Source organism: Harpia harpyja, chromosome 2 (genome assembly GCF_026419915.1).
Source record: "Harpia harpyja isolate bHarHar1 chromosome 2, bHarHar1 primary haplotype, whole genome shotgun sequence".
Lineage (NCBI taxonomy): Eukaryota > Metazoa > Chordata > Aves > Accipitriformes > Accipitridae > Harpia > Harpia harpyja.
In genome coordinates this window covers 34,131,690-34,154,198 of record NC_068941.1, presented here as the reverse complement: position 1 = coordinate 34,154,198, position 22,509 = coordinate 34,131,690, and the positions used below count along the sequence as shown (strand labels likewise).

At 39.0% G+C, this 22,509-nt stretch overlaps 1 protein-coding gene across 7 annotated transcripts in view; it reads right to left on the bottom strand.

Annotated features, from left to right (window-relative positions):
- The window catches only part of PPP3CA (protein phosphatase 3 catalytic subunit alpha), a 202,824-nt gene that overhangs the window by 35,564 nt on the left and 144,751 nt on the right, over positions 1-22,509 (bottom strand). For all 7 annotated transcript variants that reach the window (XM_052775541.1, XM_052775526.1, XM_052775570.1 and 4 more), the window contains exons 3-6: positions 22,166-22,290; positions 12,736-12,847; positions 11,298-11,443; positions 8,855-8,994 (exon numbers count right to left, since the gene is read on the bottom strand). In XM_052775541.1, coding sequence (XP_052631501.1) covers positions 8,855-8,994; positions 11,298-11,443; positions 12,736-12,847; positions 22,166-22,290 — 523 coding nt within the window. The remainder of the gene's footprint in view (positions 1-8,854; positions 8,995-11,297; positions 11,444-12,735; positions 12,848-22,165; positions 22,291-22,509) is intronic.

Sequence of the window (22,509 nt, the reverse complement as noted above, 5' to 3'; positions counted from 1 at the left end):
AATGTTACAGAACTGAAAATGACTCCATTTTGTTGCTTTCAAAAGTAAGTTTTGTTTTTTCTGTAATGACTGTTTTCTTCTTGCTTTTAAACCACTGATGACTCTCCATGCCTGTATTGAAGCATAACAAGCACGATGGCCATCTATCACTCCAAGACAGAAAGCAAACCCTCTCTTCTCCTGTTGTTAGTAATTTAATACAGAACCCAAGAAAGCCAAAACTTCCTGGCTTCCCCTCTCAAAAGCCAACTGTAGCAAGAGCAAAACAGAACAAAGAACATGCATGGAAGAGGGTTAAGGAGAAGTGGCATTGGAATAAAAAAGACTTCACAGGTTTCACAAAACCTTACCAGGCCCCTTAAAAACATCTAAGGGGTGTGAAAGAGTCTTTATTCGGATGACATCTAGAGCTCTTCCCTTTTCTCCCTCTTTGGGCCAGTTGTATACAACTTGTTTTGCCTTATGCAGATTTATTTCCCACCCTTGAAACCACACAATCATTCAGCTGACTGGTTTGTGTTTCATGACCTTGCAGCAGGGTGGGAAGCGGGCAGCCCTGTGAGGTAGCAAGTGGCCTCATCCAGCTCCCTGCAGCCCGGTACCCTATGCCTGAAAGGCACTTCTGAATTTAACATTGCTCACTGGCAAGGATGCAGCATGATATTGGCTCTGTTCTCACTAGCAGCTTAAAGAAGTTGCATTTAAAACATTAAACCTGGGGAGAAACCAAGTGTTACCACCTCCTGCCACTATCTGGATTTACGTCCAGTACTGGAGGTTGCCTGCACATCAGCAGCAAGACAAGCTGGCCAGGCACAGGAGTTTGAGCTGTTACCCTCCTGTGCCCCTCTGACTGCAGCCTGACCAGCTCCAAGCGCCCCAGCTCCGAAGCCGACATGGTGGAGAGGCAGGCTGGCATGGGTGGAGAGTTGGGCTGCCTTCCGAGTGCAGCCTGCCCCAGAGCAGCCTCTGACCTGAGACCGGGACCAGGACACAGATTTTCCTGGATTTGAGGCCCAGGATGGGACATGTAGACGTTATAATTCCCTCTTCTAATTGCTGGGCAAGTTGGAGAGCAACAAAGAAAACTGTTGCTCCAAAAAAAAAAAAAAAATCAAAACTGATGGCAAAAGGTGTAAACCTCACATAGCAGCTCTGAAATGTCACCTGATGGCTGGAAAAAAAGCAAAATAGACCCTGCATTAACGTCCATTCATCATGTTTATTTGCCACTATTGATTCAACTCTCCCACAGTTCAAATAATAAAACAGCCGGAAAGGTTTGAAGAAGGAAATACAAGGTGTTGGAGAAGACACTAAGGCATCTCCATGATAATTCTGTGCTGGTTCTGCAGCACAATGGGCTCGCAGTGTGCCTGTGAATAACATAAACTTGCAGAGTCTCTGAATCTCCAAGTGTAACTTGCATACAGGTATGTTACAGGACTGTATTTATTACATTATCAAAGACCATGGCAAGAGCAGCCTGTTTTGCAGTACCTTAGGGGCAGGATGCAGTCACATAGTAACACTGTTAATGCAAAATACTTAAGTAAAAGCTGTTGCTAAACATACTGAGCAAGTTAAAAAAAAAACAACCAAAAAACCTCAACTAAACGTTATACAAAAGACCTGCTGTCCCAGCCGTAATTTCATAAACCACCTTCACAGCCCACTTCCAATCACTTAACAGCCCCATCAGTTTCCAACTTCATGCATGAAAAAGATGAAAACTCACACATACACAAAAATGCAAAATCTGATGCATCATCTTCCTTCAGTTTATCCAAGAGAAATGCTACTGCTTGCTTCCAACCTTCCTGGATATTTTGAAGCTGAAATGTCATTTGCAGCTAGAGGCTACAAACCCAGTAGAATGGTATATTGCTGGTTTTGGACTTGACCCATCTAGCATATAATCTCAGTCGCAGGTTTGGTATTTGGGATTGTCTGAAAAGATTGCCATTATAAAATAATTTCAATTCCCAAATTACGTGGGGTATCATTTTGGCAACTGCACTGATCTCAAATGCTGACAGGCTGCCATTCAAACCACTGGCAAATGAGAACTAATTTGCATACGTTTCTTTTCGTAATTAATTGTGACTAAATGTAGACTTATGGTGCATTTTGTTTAGAAATTTTTACACTAACTTCTGAAAACTGGGGTCTATAATGAAAAATCTGATAGACAGTTGATTATGTTCATTATCAGTGCAGCTGCTCAAAATGTCTAGCCTATTACTTTCTTTTTCCATAGTATTCTTTTCATCCAGTGTTAAGTACTGCTTTTAAAGAAGATATAATTAAGTGGTAAAAAATGCTCCTAAATAGACATGATAGGTTCTTCTTTCCATTTCAAAGTAAAAAAGTTTTCTTTTTTTATTTCTTAATTATCTTATTCTTCATAAATCTGTGGGAAATAGACTTCTACTAGCAGAATTTGGCTGATTCTACAGGGCTCACACCTAGAAAGGTAGAGATGCTACATAGTGCTCCGTGAAAATACACAAAAAAATCTGGCTGCCATCTTTTCTTCTAAGTGAACAGCATGGTATCTGTAATGAGCAAGCACTCATATTACCCAGACCACTACAACCCATGAGCGGTCTATCTGGATATTTTATTTTGAAAAAGGCAAAGCAACTCTCAGGCATTTTTCTTCAGCTACTTGTTGAAGCAGGGGCTGGGGAGAAGCAAAGTTTTCACCATATGCAGCTATAACATACGCTATACCAGTTGTGACAATAAATACAGGGTTTAAATTTCCAGCACTTTCTTAACATCACTTTGCTCCTGCCCAAATGCAGTTTCATGTTAAACAATATTCCTCAACACAAAAATACATGCCCTCCAGGTAAACAGCAGGAAGTCCTGCAAAATGCCAACAAAACAGAGATTATGGCAGAAGTTATCAGAAACAAGCTTTTACAGAAAAGACTTCTGCTTGGAAATTTTTTTTTCTACTCTTTCTAATGAAAATTATTGTCTTGCAATCAAATTCCCTACGAATTTTTATGATCGCTACCCTTCCAGAAACACTCTCTTCCTTGCCCTGCTTTGCAGAGCCCAGACTGTAATTCAGATGAGCCAGAAATAAAGCAGTTGGCCAAGAGGGAAAACAAACAAACAGAAACCCCCCACGCAACAGGCTTTTCCAGAATGACCCAGCCTTCTGCCTGCGCTTCATGTGTCATGCTGAATCACGGAAGAGCAGTGACTCATGGAGAAAACAAAATACCCCACTGCTAAGCTAGAGAGATGTTATTCTCCATGGAGTATGTGACTGTGATATTCCTTACTTTGGCATCCTTTTTTCATTAAAATGCCTCATGCATAGTTTACTGGTTCTGAGGTCTCTTTTGCATGATCACTGATTACTTCTACACAGTTTTGGAAGAGAAGCAATACTTTGCTAACATGAACCAAAATGGCAGATGTTTTCAAATTACTCTTCCACCAATAACTGGAAAAACTGGATGGATTTAATCTAATTTTTTTCATATCCTTCATTATACCATTAAAGCCGAAGCGTAAATATTTCTTTAAAAAGAGGACATTCAAATTTAGCCCAACAACTTCTCTAAGACTACATGCAGATATAAAAACAGGTTTTCAGCAAAGCCCATTGACCTCACACTTCAGTCTCCGAAGGCCAAAGGCAAATGCTCTGCTGCTCTGCTGTCCTAGGCAGCTCCCCGGACATCTCTTTCCACCTGCTTTTTCTTGCCCTTAGCTGTCCTGTCTGCAGAGCTGCACTGAGAAGCGGAGCAGGGATTAGAAAAAATAAACATATATTTTTTGCAGAGTCATTCTTTTAAAATTGGATGTTTTCCCAGGTCTGATGGAGTACACAAGGGATTCTACCAATACAGCTGGGCAGATAATGTGAGGGCAGAAAAAGCTTCTGGCCCGGGAGAAGGAGGAGTGGAAAAGTGGGCAAAGGAATCTGTTTAAAATGCTGTTACTGCAAAAAACCCCCCATTCATACAACTGTGCCTCACACCCTGAGGTGAAACATGCTACAGTCTTCAAAAGCTTTTAGCAGACATTTCCCTAGTCCTTGCATACTCACAAACTTAACATGCATGTAAAGTAAACCACTGAAATGATGTGCTGGCAGGGCCGAATTTATTATTCTACCCCAGAGCATGTGTAAGGCCAAACCATTTCACTGCTATCCAAGGCTGGCAAATGAAGTTCTTAGAGGAGTCTGCAATGCTAGCCACTCTTGCCACTGCTAACCATTTCTGCCTTTGGTTTTTTGTTGCTTTTGAAAAATATAACTATGTAGTCAACAGCCAAACAGCTTTACAAAGCTCAACATTCCTTAAGAACTGATATTAAATTCACTAAACTGATATTAAACTCATTAAACCCAAGAGGCTGGAGCACCGTGCCTGCGGAAGACTTCTGAGTATCTGCTCTACTTCGGAGGCCATCCATTGACTTTGGCCAGGCTCATGCCACTCTCATGCCCTTGTTAACAGTCAATAATTAACCAAGTCTTATACACATAAATGATCCCAGAAAGTGAGTGTTATGCTTGCACATCTGCTTATCTCTGATAGGAAGCCCTTGATATACTTTAAATAGGATAAGACACTGCTAATTAACTCAGTGGTGCAACCAAACTCCTGACGTTCTTTACCAGAGCTTTGACACAAAGGGAATGAAACAAGCTGGGCGTGGAGCCAATCACAATTTTTCGCAGTTAAGACCATGCACACTCATAGTAACTTTGTCCGAATGTGATGAAAGATTTTAATTCTTCATCCACCCAGTAAATCTTATGGGAATGATGACATTCCCCATCCTAGCGTGGCTTAGAAAGGAAAGAGTTTTCCCCACGCCTCAACAATTGCCTAAACCCACTTAGTGGCTGTCTCTCTGTAAGTTAATATTATTTTCAGAGAGAAAAATAGTCCAGCTGACTTCTTCAAGCTTTCCGATCACTGAAAGAAGCCATTCTCAAGATGGTAAGTAGCAGCGTATCTTGCCAAGTCAGATACGTTTCTTACAGAAATGCCTGAGAGTTACTATACCACTAGTCCATGAAACAAGTGCAATGGGTCATTGGCAAGGTCAGTACAACCAGCTAAGTGCAAATAAATATTCACTAAATAAATTCAAGGCAAAACTAGATAATCTGATAAACGAAGAGGAAAACTTCTTTACCAGGTGGCTCAGCTGGAAAATCGGGGGGGAAGGGAGGGGGAAATGTCACTCAGGGACAACTTAATTCCCTCTTGTTCATAACATTCCCTTAATACGCCATTATTTTGGGTAAGAATGAAAGAAAAGCTTCACTTAACTCATAATTAAAAAATAATTTACACAACTAGCACTCCATTAATTATTTCTACTTTTTAATGAAATTGCATCAAACATTACCATGACTGCAAAGGACATACAACCTTAAATTTCAGAAAGGGGAAATGAAATCTCATCACTATTGCTCTTTGTTCACTTTAAGGTACAGAGAACTTTAATAATTTCCAAGAATGACTTAAATTTCACAGTTACTTTTCACTGTGGCATTGTGCTATTGCTATTTCCAAGGGTCCATAAATTTTGACAATCCACACTGTGAAATGCTGCTGGATGCAAAACGTGTGCATTAAGCGTTGACTCTTAGCACTCTTGAAAATTAAGCTGACTATTCTTTACATCTCTAAATGATAGGTTAGGCCTGTGGTTTCAAGATTGGACATTTTACAGTGCTAGCCAGAACAGTTTCAAGAACCCTTACACAAAAGGAAATTTCTTGAAGAAAAACTTGAACAGTTTGAAATTCAATAGGCTGTGAGTGATCACCTAAGAAATGCAGTGAGAAGCTTTTTAGACTACTATAAGCTACAGTCTTTATATTTTCTCATGTGTTCAACATTTATACTTTCTCATGTCTCAGCATTTCACAAATGAGTTTTGGCTGAATGGAGAAGATTTCATGTACTACTGAGCTGTGTATGTTGCATGTACACAGTTAGAAAGCCACATTACTCTTATTTTCCTCATAGCATTTTGTTATAGAAAATAACTTGAAATCAGAGAAAAGTCACTTGAAACTTGCCATTATAATGAATATGTCTGATAAAATGAAAGTTATTTATTACAGTTATTTCCTGCAATTGATTAAGAGATCTTAATCACCTAGAAATCATTTCCCTGGCTCATATGAGTGCCTGAAATCTTCCTGACCTTCCTTTAAAATGCCCACTGCTATCTTTTAACTTTCCTTTCTGGAAATGACTGAAGAAACTAAGTTTTATTCACTGAAGAATAAACAAAATCCATCCTATCAACAGACATTCTTGAAGGAGGACTGCATAATTCAGTGCTTCCTTTATAAGCTGAGCTGGCTGTTTAGAGAAATTCGCTCCTTTTCTCAGGAAGTAACTAAAAATGGCAAGCAAAATTAGACATTACACACCAATGGATACTTTTTTTTTGCCAGGGATTATCATTAGGTAAGCAATTAGTGATATTCCAGAACAACTAGGCACTTCTTTCAAGAGTAATGCTTGCCTTTATATAATCTCAGATAACATGACTCCAAGCTTGTCCTCTGCTCATATCATTAAGCAGTTATATGTCCGTCACGCATGACCTGAAAATTAGGTATCTTCCAAATATTTCCTCTTTTCCTGAAATATGTATTTTTCTGAATATGAGTCAGGACACAGACTAGATCTGATATGTTTTCAGAAGGAAACTGATATATATTTTAGGGAAATTTTATGGTAATTGTAAGAAACACAGCTCTGGGAAAAAAAGGCCTAAAATCTAAAAGTTGTTCCAGTATATAATAAGCCCTGTATCTAAGCACAAGGCATGTCTGCAAGGCTTTTCGCTTTTGTAAGAGAGGTGCATGAGGGGAAACTGCTATTACTCACTGTTTGCAGTGCCTGGGTGTCCCAGGCATGCTCCAGCGTTTGGTGCTGCTGAGAGGAAGAGGAATGATTTTAGCCCTCAGAGTCATAAGCCCATTTCTGCACAGATCAATTATTTGCAACAGTTTGACGCCTTCTTTCATACTGAGACCAAACACATTTATTGAGCACCTTCCAGACGTTATTGATCTGAAGGCGGCAGTAGGACTTGCCCGCAAAAGGTGCGTGCTGGCAGCCCAGGCTGCAGTGCAAACTGCTTTGTTCTCAGCCCATCCCCACGTTGCAGCAATTACGGGTCGAAGAAAGGACTAGGAAAAGTAATTTCTAAAAGTCAAACCATCTGTTACCTTCCTGCTAATGTTACCAACAAGGAGGTTGATTCTAGCGGCTCTGTCTCCTGGCTACTGGTGGAAGCCATTGATTTACTTTCAACGTGTTACTAAAGAGCTATGGGTCAGCTACATTCACGGTGAGATTTTCTAAGATAACTAAAAGAGCTGGATTCCTCACTTCTGCTGAGCTTGTTGTGAAAACTTAGACATGCGTGCCACTAGCATGGACTGAAGCAGAACTGCTCCCTTCAAAAGGTTCAACAACCTCTTAACATTTCAATAGCATCTTCACATTTCTCCTGAACAAAACCTGATTTTTTAATTAAGATTTCACTGGATACATTGCTCATTTTGTCATTTAACATCCTCCCTTGCCAGTTTTGTTACTCTGGTGTCCTTGTAAGTTGTTCTTAACTACTGTAACAGAAAAAAAAAAAAAAAAAAGCAAGCCAAAATCCCTCAAAATCCCCACACTGTCAGAGGTGGGTACAATGTAATCACCACCACTGTTCATGAGGTAGCACAGGCCCATCCTTTGATGAAGAGAGAATAGAAGTAGTGCTTGAGAGGTTCTTCATCACCAGCTCAAGGACACCTAACAGGGTGTCTTCTGCCTGGTGTCCTCAGGACTTGGTCTACAAACCAAGCCGCCTACCACTGGAAACCGAGAAAGGCAGAAGTCAGCACCCTGGCAGAACTGGGAAAAGGGAAACGTTCATTGCTTGCTTTGGTCTCCCTGTGCATTGCCAAAGAGGGGACAGTGGGACATTCCCCTGCACCCAAGGAAATCCACTCCTTTAATGTCCAGGAGAGAGAGTCTTCTGACTCTACACAGAGACAGACACAACCCCTGCCCTGCTTAAAGGACAATTATGACTAAGCAGGAAAGAAACAGAGAAGAAAGCTTCGTTTAGTCACAAACTAACACACAGAATTACTTTAGATGTCCTTCTATCCCCATTACTATTACTTTTTTCAGGAATATTCTCAGTTACATTTTACTAACAAACATCAATAGAAAGAAATAATTTCAAAGATTAATTACAACTTGATGTCTTTGCATTTAAGTCCATACATGTTTCTGCAAGAATGTTACAGGCACTTGTCTACATTTCAGCTCTCAGCAAGTCCCATTTCACCAATGCTGTTCAAATCCTGAATTTCTTGGGAAGAACTATTCCCAAACATAAACAAAAGTTTGATAAAACTGAGAGAAAAAAAGTAACTGTGTGTGGGAAATCACAATTTTTACTGACCCTGCAGAGCAATAGGTAGTGAGTTTTCCAATGCTGGCATCTTTCTTTCAAAATTAAGTTCTAATTTTCAAACTAGAAATGTAGTTACCTACCCCTTTTTAAAAGTGACACATTCATTCCCTAACTTACAAGAACAGAAATAAGCAAAATACACAGGCTTTGGTGAATAAAATTAAGTAATTTTAGGGTTTCCCAGTTGTGGGTGAAAGCAAGATCCAAATAAACCAAACATGAATTTACCTGAGAACAAGGCAAGCTGGCAGAAAAAAAGACCCAATTATCTAAGTAGTGTCACAAACTTCAAGCACATATTTTTACTGCAAAACCAGAACAAGTTTATGTAGAGAAACCCATTCGAGGTAGTAATATTCACCTGTAGAAGTACGAGCACCCCCTGACTGTGTTGTGAGTAAAGTGTTCCTGAGTCTTCTCATTTCCAAAGTCCTCCAATGGGTCTGACCACAGGATGTCACACATAGGTCCATATGCAGGTGGTTCCTTGAATCGATCTAACTAAGAAAAATAGGAGACAAAGAAATACTAACTTCTTTCAACTATGCATCACAGAAACACTGAAGCAAAGTTACTATTTTTCATTCCATGGGTTGGCAAACGAAGACCCAAAGCAATCTATTTTTCAGTTTGGGGCTGCTCTCAGCTTTAAAGCAATGGATTTTGAATAATGGTAAAACACTCCTTGCTAACACTGACAAAGAGGAGAAGGAACAGATATAACTGAAAATTAAGAGATACAGTGGATTCCCATTCTGTGTGAATTTTTGTGTGTATTTTTCTTTTCCTTTTCTACTGTTTTTTTGCAAGCATTTCAGTGGACAAGAGAGAAGATGGTATTTCTGTATTTCATGATTTTTCAAACATCATGGCACTCGATTTATGTGAGTGAGGCACCTCAAGAAAAAAATACAACAGTTATTTCAAAGCAAGTTCCCATTTTGATTTAAATATATTTTCACAAAAAATTGTATTTAAATACCAAGACAACGTCTCTGCATTATAGCATCCTGTCATGACATTCTTGCTGCTCTCATAACCTTAACCCTGATTAAGCAGCTAAAACCTCTTCTTTCTGCCTATGGGAATTAAAAAATTCAAATTATATAGAGTTATACTGCAAATAAGACAAAGTGCAACAAAACAGAGAAATATTAAAAATCAGTATTCCTCTGCAAGTACTCTTTAATATAAAGATACCCCTTGTTAAGATGGGTGTATGAATCAGGCTTGCAGTCCAAAGCATTCTCCACTCTGACCAGAAAGATCAAGTAATGATTTAGTAGCATACCCAACATACCATTTCCCCCCCAAAAGTGTTTCAAAGAGAAAGAATTGGTTTTATGTGTTTTCAACACTCAGTTAAAAAGTTTTAATAAGAGACCTCTGCAATTTTACCTTTGTGTCCTTGTCATGAAATATTCATAGCATACCTACACTTCTAACTTATTTCAGCCCTCTACCAATTGATGTTTTTGTAAGTATAATTCATTTAAATTAAATAACAATTCATGAATATGCAAAACCAATTCCTGCTGATTGCCAAAGATTAATAAACCTGCTGAGGTGGGGTGGGGGTGGACAATTAAAGATGTAAATGACCCTAATCTAGAACCTGAAAGCTAAACAGCTTTACTCTGCCATTACATTGTTGCAAAGCCAGCTAGTTTTTAGGCAGAGAATATTTTTGCTTAATGAGATAGTGAACCTTTACCTCAGAAACAAAACTACATTCAGTAATTTTTAAAACTGCAGTTAATATCTTAATCTAATTGCTTTTAAACCAAAACATGTAATTACTGGCTCAAGTTTTTTGTTTTCTTTTTTTTTTAAAACCATATTAAGCTCTTAGTAAGCTACAAATTAACCTCAGAATATAATTTATCTTTTAATAACTTTAAAGCTCAGAAGTATATATCCATGTTTGCAAGTATCAAACTGCAAGCAAGAAATAAGGAAATATTTTCTGCTGGAAACACTGAGAATGAATGGTTTAAATACCTCCTTTTAGAAATATCATCTGAGATCTCTTTTACAAAACACTTGAAAAAAATTAATCCTTGATAACATGCAACGACACTGGATTACATGAGGAAACTGTTTGACATTGTTCTCTGAACTTTCATGAGATATATAAGAAACTTCTCGGAATACAAGAGTACCACACAAGCATCAACTTACTAAGACTTGCTTGAGCATCAACTTACTAAGACTTGCTTGGACAATTTGCTAGGCACTCAAGGGCAGTACTATTAAAAATGCGGCCAGACCTATTGAGAATGAAGCTCTTGACTCTTCTTAAAATAATAATGTTGTTTTGACTATATTCATTGCAATCATACCATACTTTTTTATTATATGTTTTAAGAATTGTGAGTTTTTTCTAGAGCTATTTTTATCTCTTCTCCAAGAAAGCGCAGAATGCCTAAGGCAGCGCAAGGAATCATCAGATGGTGTGTTTAGATTGTGCTAGTAAGTAATACTTAAAAGAAATTAATACTCTGTATTCATTAGCTCCTAAATACTTATATACCTAATACTTTTTTTTTTTTTAAGACAAAGGTGATAAATCCTTTGTTTTACTGGATGCTGGTGATTTCCTCACCTCAGTAAAATATGACTAATTGCAGCAATTCCTTTTATGTTCTATTTAAAAAGACCTTTAAAAGGTGATAATGTCAACATGAACGTCAAAATGACACACAAGCATCTTACACAAATGAACAACAGTGAGAAAGGATTCAAGTTTTAGCTGCTGGCAATTAACTGTTAACTTATTAGACCTGAGCACTATTCAGACTTACTTTTCTGATGTCATCTAAAGTGTTGATCTCTGGAGACAAGCCACCGTGTACACACAGGAATTGTTGGTTCATCAGAGCAGCCAAGGGAAGGCAGTCAAAGGCATCCATGCAGGCATCATATACGCGTTCTGAATATTTGATTTTACCTTTTAAAGATTAAGATGGTATCAGAAAGTGCCATCGACATTTAAGAGGAAAAAAGAAATATCTCAATCTTGCTCTCACTGCTCTCTTTTGCATTGACGACTGTACCAAAGCTTGCCTCAAGCAAAAAATTCTTTAGGATTATTGTTATTCACTGCTGGAAAAATTCTTCAGATTCTGAGGTGAAACTCATAAAAGTTCTGCTAAGTTTATTATATTTTTCTAAAAAACTGTAAATAAACAATTTAATAAACCATTATAGTCTGCCATGAAATCTATCCAACAAGCCTTAAAAAGTCTGCTGAATGGTTATCATCTACTGCATTATGACTCAATATACTCTCTATGAAGTAATCAGAAGTTTAGCCTGGTCCCTTATAATGAATTATCTACAGAAATGTCATTACGAAATGAACGAGGTGGTACAACGAAGCTGAAATGTTAATTTACCAATACGCATATTAAACTCAGTAAACCATGAAGCTTTTGAGCCAATTAACATTTCCTGTGTCCCCAATGCTAAAAAGGGAACACAGACTTATGACAATAGCTTCAGCTTACAGTGCAACATTAAAAAAAAGCTTCATTGTGCAGGTGAAGGTCTACATCTAATGAGCTTTTATGTGTCACTGTATCCTTTCTGGCAACACAGAAAGGAATTCCTATAAGAAGAGCATACCAAAAGTTTGAGCCTACTTACAGGGTAAATGTGAAAATGCTATAGTTAAAGGAGGGAAAAAAAAACACATAAAAATTCCTTGTATTTTTCTCCTGCTGCAGATGAGACCCGGTGAGATGCCACCTACTCCACCAGCGATCAGGGACCTGTCGCAGAGGTGCTGGCGTGCCAGCAGGTTTTGACTGCCGGGCTGCTGCGTGGGCAGCAAACCGACAGCCGCTGCAAAAAGCAGTGGTAGCACGGGTTCGCTGAGAGCATCCAGGCCCAGATGGCCCTGCAGTAGCCCCAGGCTGCTTCCCAGGCCAGGTTGGCAAGCTGAAGTGCCTCAATACCTGCAGCACCAAATGAGGACACCCCCGTGTTTGTACGGGTGGTCAGTCACTTCCCGCTGCGGGGGTTCTAACCCCTTCCTTTCTCTACCACTGAGACGCCCTCTCCAGCCCCTGCAAGACGACTGCCCTCTCAGGGAACAGCGATTACAATTTAAAATGAATGATAGTTAACATGAAAAGTACATTTAAAATTACGATGGTAAGCCAGTATCAAATACTCACAAAATAACAAATTAAGTTGTTGAAAAAGGACTTAAGAGGAGAAAGGTTAATGCAGACTTACATTCTTGCTTAAATGTGAAATACTCTGTTAAATGTCTACATTCATGATTCCCACGAAGTAAAAACAGTGTTTTTGGGTAAAGGATTTTCAAGGCCCACAAGTACAGCACACACTGCGAATCAGAAACAAGAAAGAAAAACATAATTCATAATTAATGATGTAATTCAACCACTTGTGTTCCCCTCCACCAAAAAAACTAGCAGAAGAAGAAGTATTCTGTGTGAAACATTTATTTTAAACAGGTGAACTTCACTCTTCAGACATTACATGCAAACATTTCTCTGCACTTCAACCTGGACTGGCTGAAATTAGTATCAGTGTATTCTGATAAAGTTTTACACTTCTGCTAAGTGGTATCTCCCTGTTCAGCCGTGCATTGCCTTCAGTGGCCCCCGCTATCAGAAGTAATTGCTGTGCATCTCTACAATGAAGTGTGCACTCTCCACCTGGCAGGTTAGGCAGAAACCTGCCATGGAAACAATTTCACCGGAAGATCTGCATTTCCTGGCTTAAGGAAAAGTTGCCCTAGAACAATTTAACCCACACTTCAGGAAATACCTCAGCTTCCAGTATTACACAGTTTTTACATGAATGCATGTTCTTTTTTCACTTAACATTGTTCTGTACAAACAACCCAGAAAAAAAATCCACAAAGCTCTTGGATTAAATGAAGTTACTACAAAGCTTCTATAAAGCCTTTTATCTTTCCAGAAGATTTCTATTTGAGATGACATTTCTTCTAGACATGTTTTTAAAGGTAAAAAACAGAAGACTCGGAGAAGCTAATCTCTGCTCAGACCTCTTGAAACCATCTGGTTAAAATAATTGTTTTGAAAACAAAACTGACACAGCAAGGATGCCAAAGCTTTATGAGACTCTTGACAAATGAGTAAACTTGCAAACTTCATGGGAGACTTATCCTTTGTGCAGGGTGACCCTGCTCAGGTACCTGGCTGACAAACTCACAGCTCCAAGGAAGCCAATGGAAATAAGGCCCATTCATCCCATGAGACGAGCTCACTGTCTGCAAGAACGCTGTACAGACCACAACAAGCTCTCAAAAACCATGAGCTAGAAAATTGCCTGCACAGTTTCTCCTCCAACCCTTCCTTTCTTAAATATCCATGAACTGCAGAACTGTTGCACAAGAAATGAAAGTTTTTATTATTTACCTTAATAATCAATAGATTGGAAATTTGGAATGTACTCCTAAACAGTTTCTGCTTAGAGCAAAATCAGCATTTTTGTCAATGTAATGTCAGTATGTAATGCCAGTATGATTCCCTTCTACAATTCAGAACGTCTTGATAAACAGAATAATTATGTTAATCATGTCTCAACATTTTGATTTCTCCTCCCTCATTTGCTAAACAGTCCTCATCTTAGAAAAAAGAAAAAACAAAACGAAAATCAAAAAAGGATGCAACATTTTTATGTTTGTGCTAAACCTCACTCTATCCATAGATAATTACATAGCAGCAGGGGTTTTATACTACTACTCTTTGTCTTGAATTTATTAACATGTAAACATCTGGATGCTCTGCCTGCACTCCTTAATTTCTGTTCTTCTACTCAGAGGGTCTAGAGCCAGGTAGAAAGAGCAGAAGGTACAGGCAGCATCCTCCAGGACTTGCAAAATTAATTCTCCTTGGAAACACATGGAAGGCCTCCCAGCTCTCACCGCCTCTTCCACCTCCCAGGCGCTATTGCCACTGCAGGAAGCGAGAAGAGGCATCAGAACGCTGGGTAAATCATGCTGATGTAATCCATCATGAAATTATGGTATTAGGTCACAGGAACTATCTGCTGTGGCCCAAAACAACCACAAATGGTATGCCCAGGGAAGGTTTGCTGGAGTTTGCACAGAGAGAGAAAAGCTTTGGGTTTGAGGTTTTCACTTCAATGGGGAAGGAAGCGTGCACTTCTCCACATCACCAGTGCAATTCTCTGTCTCTTTGATGATGACTTCTTCATTCCTCCAAAAATTCCCAGAACTTTCCACTTCTTTGAACTTACTGGCTAATGCAAAAATTTGATGAAAATGTTGTGAGACAAGAAGTTTAAAGTGACACCTCCATCCATGCAAGAAAAGTTCCAGCTTTTAAAGTTGTATCTAAGTTACCTTAGAGCATCTAATCCTGCCAAAGCACCTTATAATTTAGAAAATCACAATGATTAGTGCTTAGATGAAGTGTTTTATTAAAAAAAAAAAAAAAAAAAAAAGAGGAGTGGTTTACATTTCCCTTATAACTACGTTTTTCATTTTCATAAAGCCTTGGCAAGATTGAAATGAGCACTAAGTACTTAAAATATCATCCAGATTTGGGAAGCAGGGAAAATGAGGAAAGCTGGAAGTTTTATCTTTTTGGCATTTGGAACTTGCTTATGGGTAGAACTCTTTAAAATTGCTTATTATAGATTTATTTTTTCTTTTTTCTATGCTTCCTTTGAAGCACTCATGAAAACCAGACCAAGAAAATACAGAGAATCAATGCAGTCCAGTAAGTTCTGTGTTTCCCTGCCACTATTCAAGTACTGGAAGCCCACCATTCACATTTTGTGTTGTTTTCAGTGGTACCATATTAAAGGCTTATTTTGTTCAGATAATTTCTTTAATTTTCTCCCTTTTCTGTTCAATAGTCCAGTGATGCAATATCATAATAGTAAACAAGAACTAATTAGCAGATTTTTTTTTCCCATGTAAGTTAGACAGCAAATATGAGGGTGACAATTTTTCATAGCTTTTCAACTTACACAGTTATTTACATACAAAAAACTTATGTCCAAACAACATATCATGAGCAAACATTCTGGCTTTATTTTGTTTTTTTAACTCCACTTTGCATATTGTAATTCTTACTGAAGTCAAAATATTTATAATAATTTGCCCTTGCTGAAAATCTGAGCTTACAATCTTCAATTATTTGGTAATACTGCTTCCCAACAGCAAAATTTTAAATTCTCTTGTTTTCCCCTCCAAATTTTTCATCAAGAACATACTATACATCAGCTCTGCTGCAACTCTATGTAAAATGTGCAGCAGTGACCTTGCGATCTGGACATCTCTAAGGTATTTTTGGCCTGTCTCATTTCATACTAACAAAAAAAAAAAAAGGGGGGGGGGGGCTACAGCTCTTAAATGCCAGCCCTCAAACTGCACCCCTGCTCACTTGCTTAGTGTCATTCAGCTGTTGAAATAGAAGATATGTTAAATTTATAACAAAGAGGTAATCTGCCCAGCTCCCAGCTCCTGCAGTCAAGCTGTTTTCCTGCTGAGGCTCTGGCAGCCTCAGCATCAGGAAAGAAAAGGTCTGTGCAATTAAGTGCTGTGTAAGCCAAAGGCACATATTTCCAAAATGGACTTGGGATTTAACTCTATTGTTATATGCTGAATTTAAGTCTTTGCATAATTCTACATCTCAGCACCTCCTGAAAAGGAAAACCAAAAGCCCCAGACCTCTTGCGGGCATCCCAAGTTCTGTGCTCAAAACAAGGAACCTTGAAAAACCATTACAGCTGCCACCAGATTGCAACCACAGCAACACCTGTAACACAGCACACTCACTTCTGGGTGCTCTTGCACTGATCATGCCAGGAAGAAAGAGATGCAGCTCACTCTTAGCTGTCTGGCTTTGTATGGGTAACAAAAGATGAACTCACCCTCCCTCCAAATGACTGATGGCATTAGGCACTCCCCCAGCAGATGAAATTAAGTGTGAATAAACGCAAGGTAATTCATGCTCAAAAGGATCATTTGAGCCATGCGTTGCTAAGGTCTCTACTGATGCTCTGTGAACTGTGGAACAGTATATTGGCATAGCTCCTTCACTCTGTAAATAACACACACCTTACCTAAATATAAAAATTGCATTACTTTAACTGCATTGAAATAATTATACCATCATAGTACCTAGTACAGGTACAGCTTTCTAAAACGGAATAACTATCCCAATTGAAACCATGTACCTTTTTACACACATAACTTCATTCACACTACTGGTATTACTATTTATTAGGGCTTTATTTCAGAGGCAAACAAAGATACATTTCATCTGTAACCAAAATACAAGAAATGCAAGTTATTGCCATTTCTGAACTACCATCCCTTGAGCACAGGGGAAGAAAACTCTGAACACTACTGAAAATAAAGAAAAAATTGTATTGTCTTCACTACAACCAGGATTCCATTCTTTTTTTCCCAACTTTCAGGGCATAAAAGATGATCTCTTCTCTTAAGGCTCTGCTGCAGAACAGGGACAACAAGGTAGCGTTACTTGCATCAACCAGATCGTCAGTGACAACTTACAGTCTTTGCCACAATATTTTTGTGAATATGCTCTTATTTTACCTGGGTTTTGTGTTTCTAAAACCAGTGCTCATGTACATACAGGTTGCACATTTAAAAACTAAAAGGGCTACTGCTGTGGAAATAGACTTCTCGTGGAGTAACAGTGAATCCATTCCTCGTGGTCAGGGTCTCAGATGTTTCTAAAATGTTTAAGAATCTCATTCTGATCATTCAGCTTCTGGGTTTTGTTTTTTAATCTGTTGAATATTCCCAAGCAGCTTTGGGATCTTGTTTTGACACCTGCACTGTACTTTAGCACCTCTAGACTTCAATTATTGCAAGACTCTCTTCTAGCTAGTCTCCCAGATGATTTTATTAAAAGTGATCACCTGCAAAATGTTGCTACTTGCCATATACTCTTTTCTAGTATTTAGACCACATTACTCCCATTTCAGCCCTTGGAAGGACCTCAAAACGTCTCTAAAAGGAAGGACCTCTTTCTCAACCAAAAAGTGACTAGAAAATTCTTTTTCTTAAAAGTTCCTCTAATTCTTATAGCTAATACTTTCTAAAGAGGTATCCAAGTGCTTGTTTCTAGCTCTCCTCTTCGGACCTCGTTTCTTGGCCCCAGCTTTTTTCTCTGGAGATGGGTCCCTCAGAGAGATGGAAGCAGTGCAGGGGAAATGGTGCAAGCAACCTCCAGGGCACCGTCCCCTGTTCTCTCCCTGCAGCCAAAAGGGGTTCTTGGCATGTTGGGGACTCACTCTGGGAAGAGCTGGGACAGGACCAGGCAAGCTGCAAGGACAGCCCTGACACAAACAGATGTTCCAGTCTGGAAATCTAATATACACAAAAATAATCTGAATTTGCTGAACTACTGAATATTCACAGCTCTGAGGAGCACTGCCCAGCAAAAATGAGATCTTACAAGATGCAAGTTTTTGCTCAGAGAACCATATTTGCTACTGTTACATAGAAGAAAAGGGCAAGGAAATTTAGGATAATTAAGGTATGAGAATTTTCTTTGCTCTGAGAGAAGTGAAAAAAACAATTGGCTTCACCGGTAAACTATTCTTGATGAGCCAAAACTATTTTAAATCAAGCTGTTTATTGGGAAACATTAACACACTAGACCAATGGAGGAAACTGAAAGGTATTTATTCTTCCAATAAAGTCCTAGAAAGTGCACGGAGTCTTGAGAGATAACAAACACATGGCTTCACCAGCATTCACTTCACCCACAGTTTACTAACACAGATTTATTTATGTGTAATTCTTTTCTTGGGAGAGACCAGTTAATAATTTCAAACAGTTCACTGAGTTCAGAAGCATCTCAATTGCCAGATGCTTTTTTAATTGATGCAAGGTCCGATGGTCAAATTCCAGACTCACTCTAAACACCTCACTTTGTTTTTGCTAGAAATACCACAAAACCAGTTTCTCCTTCTGGAATTCCAGTCTTTGTGTTCAGGAAATGAAGATGTACAAATGTTTTGAACCTTAAAACACAACTCCAGTTTTGTTCATTTTGAACGTTGGTTTAATTCTCCATATCTAAACTATCTGTTCTGTCAAAAATGATCAGTATGTACCTTATGATATTCAATTGACATTTAAGCTTGTATGTTTTTATGTGGGATTGAGCAGGAGAACAATTCCAACAGTTCATTTACATAATATTATTGATTCATTATAGTCAGTATTTACACTGATTGTAATTTTTCCAAGACTGTGACGAGAAGCAGTCTATATGTATACTCCCCCCTACACCACATGGCATTTATGTCTGCCTTTCAAAAGAGAGTTTTCAGTCTCAGGTAGAGATTAGTCATTCTTCCTTACAGCCCATTCCTGCAGAAGCACTTATGCTGTAACTATTCTTTGGATTTAAAAATAGCCCTCTGTTTTTACCATTTGGGTTTCTTTTCTCCATGACCATAAAACTTGTTTGAAAGCAAGAACTGAGGGGTTTCTACTCTGGAGTCAAAACCCTGGAACAGTGCACAAGCACAACAGGGAAATGTTATCAGTTATGGAGCCGAGGAAACAAGTGCACCGTATCAGATATTGCAACTTGCAGAAATTTGTTATTCTAAGTGAAAAAATGCTCAGGCTCTGCCAAAAGATCAAATGGAAAAGAGAGTGCAGCTACAGGATAAAGATTTGATCTGTGCCGAAAAACCTCGTCTCGTCCTATCTACAATTTTGACATTTTTTGTTTTACCTGTTGTAATTCCTTTATTAGTCTCTTATCCTGTGACACCTTGCTTAGAACTAAATTTAAAGACACGCATCCGCCCCACCACCCTTCAAACAGTGGAGCTAACTCTGGTAAAAATGGAGCACACACGTGAAGGATTGAGCCCCAAGATCAAAAGCTCCAAGGGGCAAGGACTGTCATTTCTGCTGAGTGCTTTATACGAATGCTTTTCTCTTTCCCTCTGCATTATCAAATGCCTTCCACCTACCTTATGCAATTTCTTCCTCTGTTCTTAATGATAATAGCTTACATTATATAGTACCTTTCATCCAGAAGAATCCCAAATGCTTTGCAGCCCACAGACAAGGATTATCTCGCCCACTACCAGAACTCATCTAAGTCTAGGCTCAATGGTGTCACTTTTACGCTAGATATCACACAGCAATCGAATGGATTTTTTTTTTAAAGCTTATATTACTTGTGATTAGTACCTTGGACCAGCTAGTTAATTCTTTTGGAAAGATCCCTGAACTGCAATAGTCTCATGTCTACATAGCAGAAAGAGGAGCCAAAAGATCGATGGAGTAAAGATCACAGTGTGACTGACGTGGTAGAAATATGCATTGAGATCAGGCTAGGACTGTTGACCACCACGACTTCTCCAGCACAAAGTACTGGCAAGAGCTGGTGCCTGCTAGACGTGCTCAGGGCCCCTTCTCCACCAAAAGCATTTGCCTCTTAACATGCCAAGTTTCATTCTTCCCCATTTTCCTTTCCTTGTCACTACTTATTGTGCTGAGGTCATGCTTGAATGCATAGCTCTTCATCCAAATACACTTATTAAACAGAAACCTGCCTTTCCTTTCAAAGGCATTCTTTAATCAAGGTGACAGGTGGGGAGAATCAGTTATGTGACCAAAAAAGTAGTAATTTGAGAACCTTACATACAGAAAGGAATAATATAAGCGACAGCTCAGATATTTCCTTGGCGCTAGCAGAAGCCAGTGCTGCTTCCAGTGAAAAAGTAGTGTTCCAGAATGGAAAAACTAAATTCAGAATATAATTTGCTAAATACGTATGTGCATGTTGCTAAACGAGTAATTTTAAGGGGCTTATTCCCCACCCATAAGCTATTTTGCTTTGTGTTATATGGCTTGCTATTGTCTTTAATCAGTAATAGCCCTGGAGAAGATTTTGGCAAACTGTCAGACAAGCATTTGAAAGCTGAAGCAAATCCACTTGTTCTATTTCTTCTATATGTGTTTTTAATATAAATGAAGACAAAACTCTCCTCTTCCAGATACAACTTGACTTGGTCAAAGTCTACAGGAGATACAAACTAGGTTATCACAACTGAAAAATGGTAGTTCAAGATTGAGCTGCACAACAGTTTAAGCCTGTGAAGCCACCCCCCACACTCCCAACCTTCCCCAAGCGATCCAGCATGGTAATCCACACAGTGATGATTTAGGTCACAGTTCACTGTGGATCAGAGAAGGGAGGAAGCAGGCACACGTGGCTCAAAAAAATAATGATCAAAGTGCTGACTTCAGTATGACACTAAACCCTAACTATATTGATTTTTGGAAGGTGGGCGAAAGAACCTTGCAATTCTTAAGTTCTTAGAGCATTTGCACTTGGAACAGCATATTTCTATTTGTAAAACGTGCCACCTCCCAAAGATTCCGTTAACATTTTAAATTAAGTTTTGAAGTGAACTAATAAAGCAAAAGTAGTTTTACAGAATTTTATTTTAAAGAAACTTCTCTTCATACTATAAATATAAAACTGGCAAGATGATCGATTTTACAAAAACATTATAAATAACTCAGCTGTTTGGGATTACATATTTTTATATCAACATGGCTACAGTGTACTAGAGTTGTGGTATGAAGAATGAAACGGCAGTATATGCGTTCTCACATGCTGCCATCTTATCTAGTCACAGACACACAAGGTATTCTCCCTTGACTCAGAGGGTGTTAAAGTCTAAACGTTTCAGAGAAAGGAGTCAAGCTGTTGCTCAAAAGCTGCTGCAAGGGTTTCTGACTGACCATTCAGTGACTAGATCAACTATGACCTGGATGAACAAATCCAGATTAGGTTTTATTTGATAATTGGGCACTTCATCTGTCAGTTTGCATAACCAAGCAGCAACAGAGAGCAGAAGGAAAAAGCCAGTTTGTTTTATGAGCACTGGAACAAAGGATTTGTGCTTGGTATTTGACTCGCTTCTAGTCAAAGGTGGCCAGGTTGGACAGGACACCGTTTCCTTCACAAGCCAGCTAAAGATGCTGTCATTTGACCTCCACATTCTACAACTTGATACTGGAGTCTGCACCAGGTCTCAGCACCTTCAACACAGCACATGTGCATCACCTCTCTGTGGATTCAAGTGCTGCATCAAAAGCCAGGAATCACACACTCCTGCATGCCATATCTAAACAGAACTCATGCATTCTCTCCAGCACAGCATGTTATCTGCTGGCTTTTTGTCCCATTTACTCCCTATCTAGTCTTTGCATTTTCAAAAATTTTGCATCCAAGAGACTCAGATCAGACAAACCTAAAAGTCAAACTAAACTATGAGTTGTTCCTTTAGTTTTTCTGCTATGTCTCTTTTCTAATAGCTCATTTCTATTCATCCTATTTAGCTTGCGAAAGCTGCAGAGCAGACCGCCTTCTGTGCTGTATTTGGATGGCCACTAGTTAGCACCAATATCCATTCTCCATCAGCTTTCCAGCACAGATATGGTGGGATTTTCCTGGACACCAAGCAACCTTTATGAAAACACCAACAGTGAATTAATGTGGACTTCTTTTGCTCACAAGTGGTATCTTCAAAGAGCTTCAGTATTCCCAAACTGGTTAAATTACAATGCTAATTACACACAATTGGCTGCAAGCAGTTTTGCAGCCAAAAATAGAAATAAGAAACTTACTTCAATGCTGAAGTACCCTCTGTCCACGTAGTCCCCCAGGAAGAGATACCGCGTGTTGGCAGGAGAACCTCCCACTTCAAACAGTTTCATCAAGTCAAAGAACTGACCATGAATGTCTCCACAAACTGAAAGAGAAAAAGAGCAGTATTCAGATTCACCATGCGAAGATCATCTTAGGCACATGCATTCTGAAGTCACTGTTATGACAATTTTGTGCATCATCCTCTAGTTAAACAACTAGTGAGAGCTGGCAGCTGCTCAGCAGAAGCTGGTTTTTTATGATGTGCATCCCTATATGCATGTGCAAAAGGCTACCAATTAATTAAAGGAGAGCCATGAGGCAA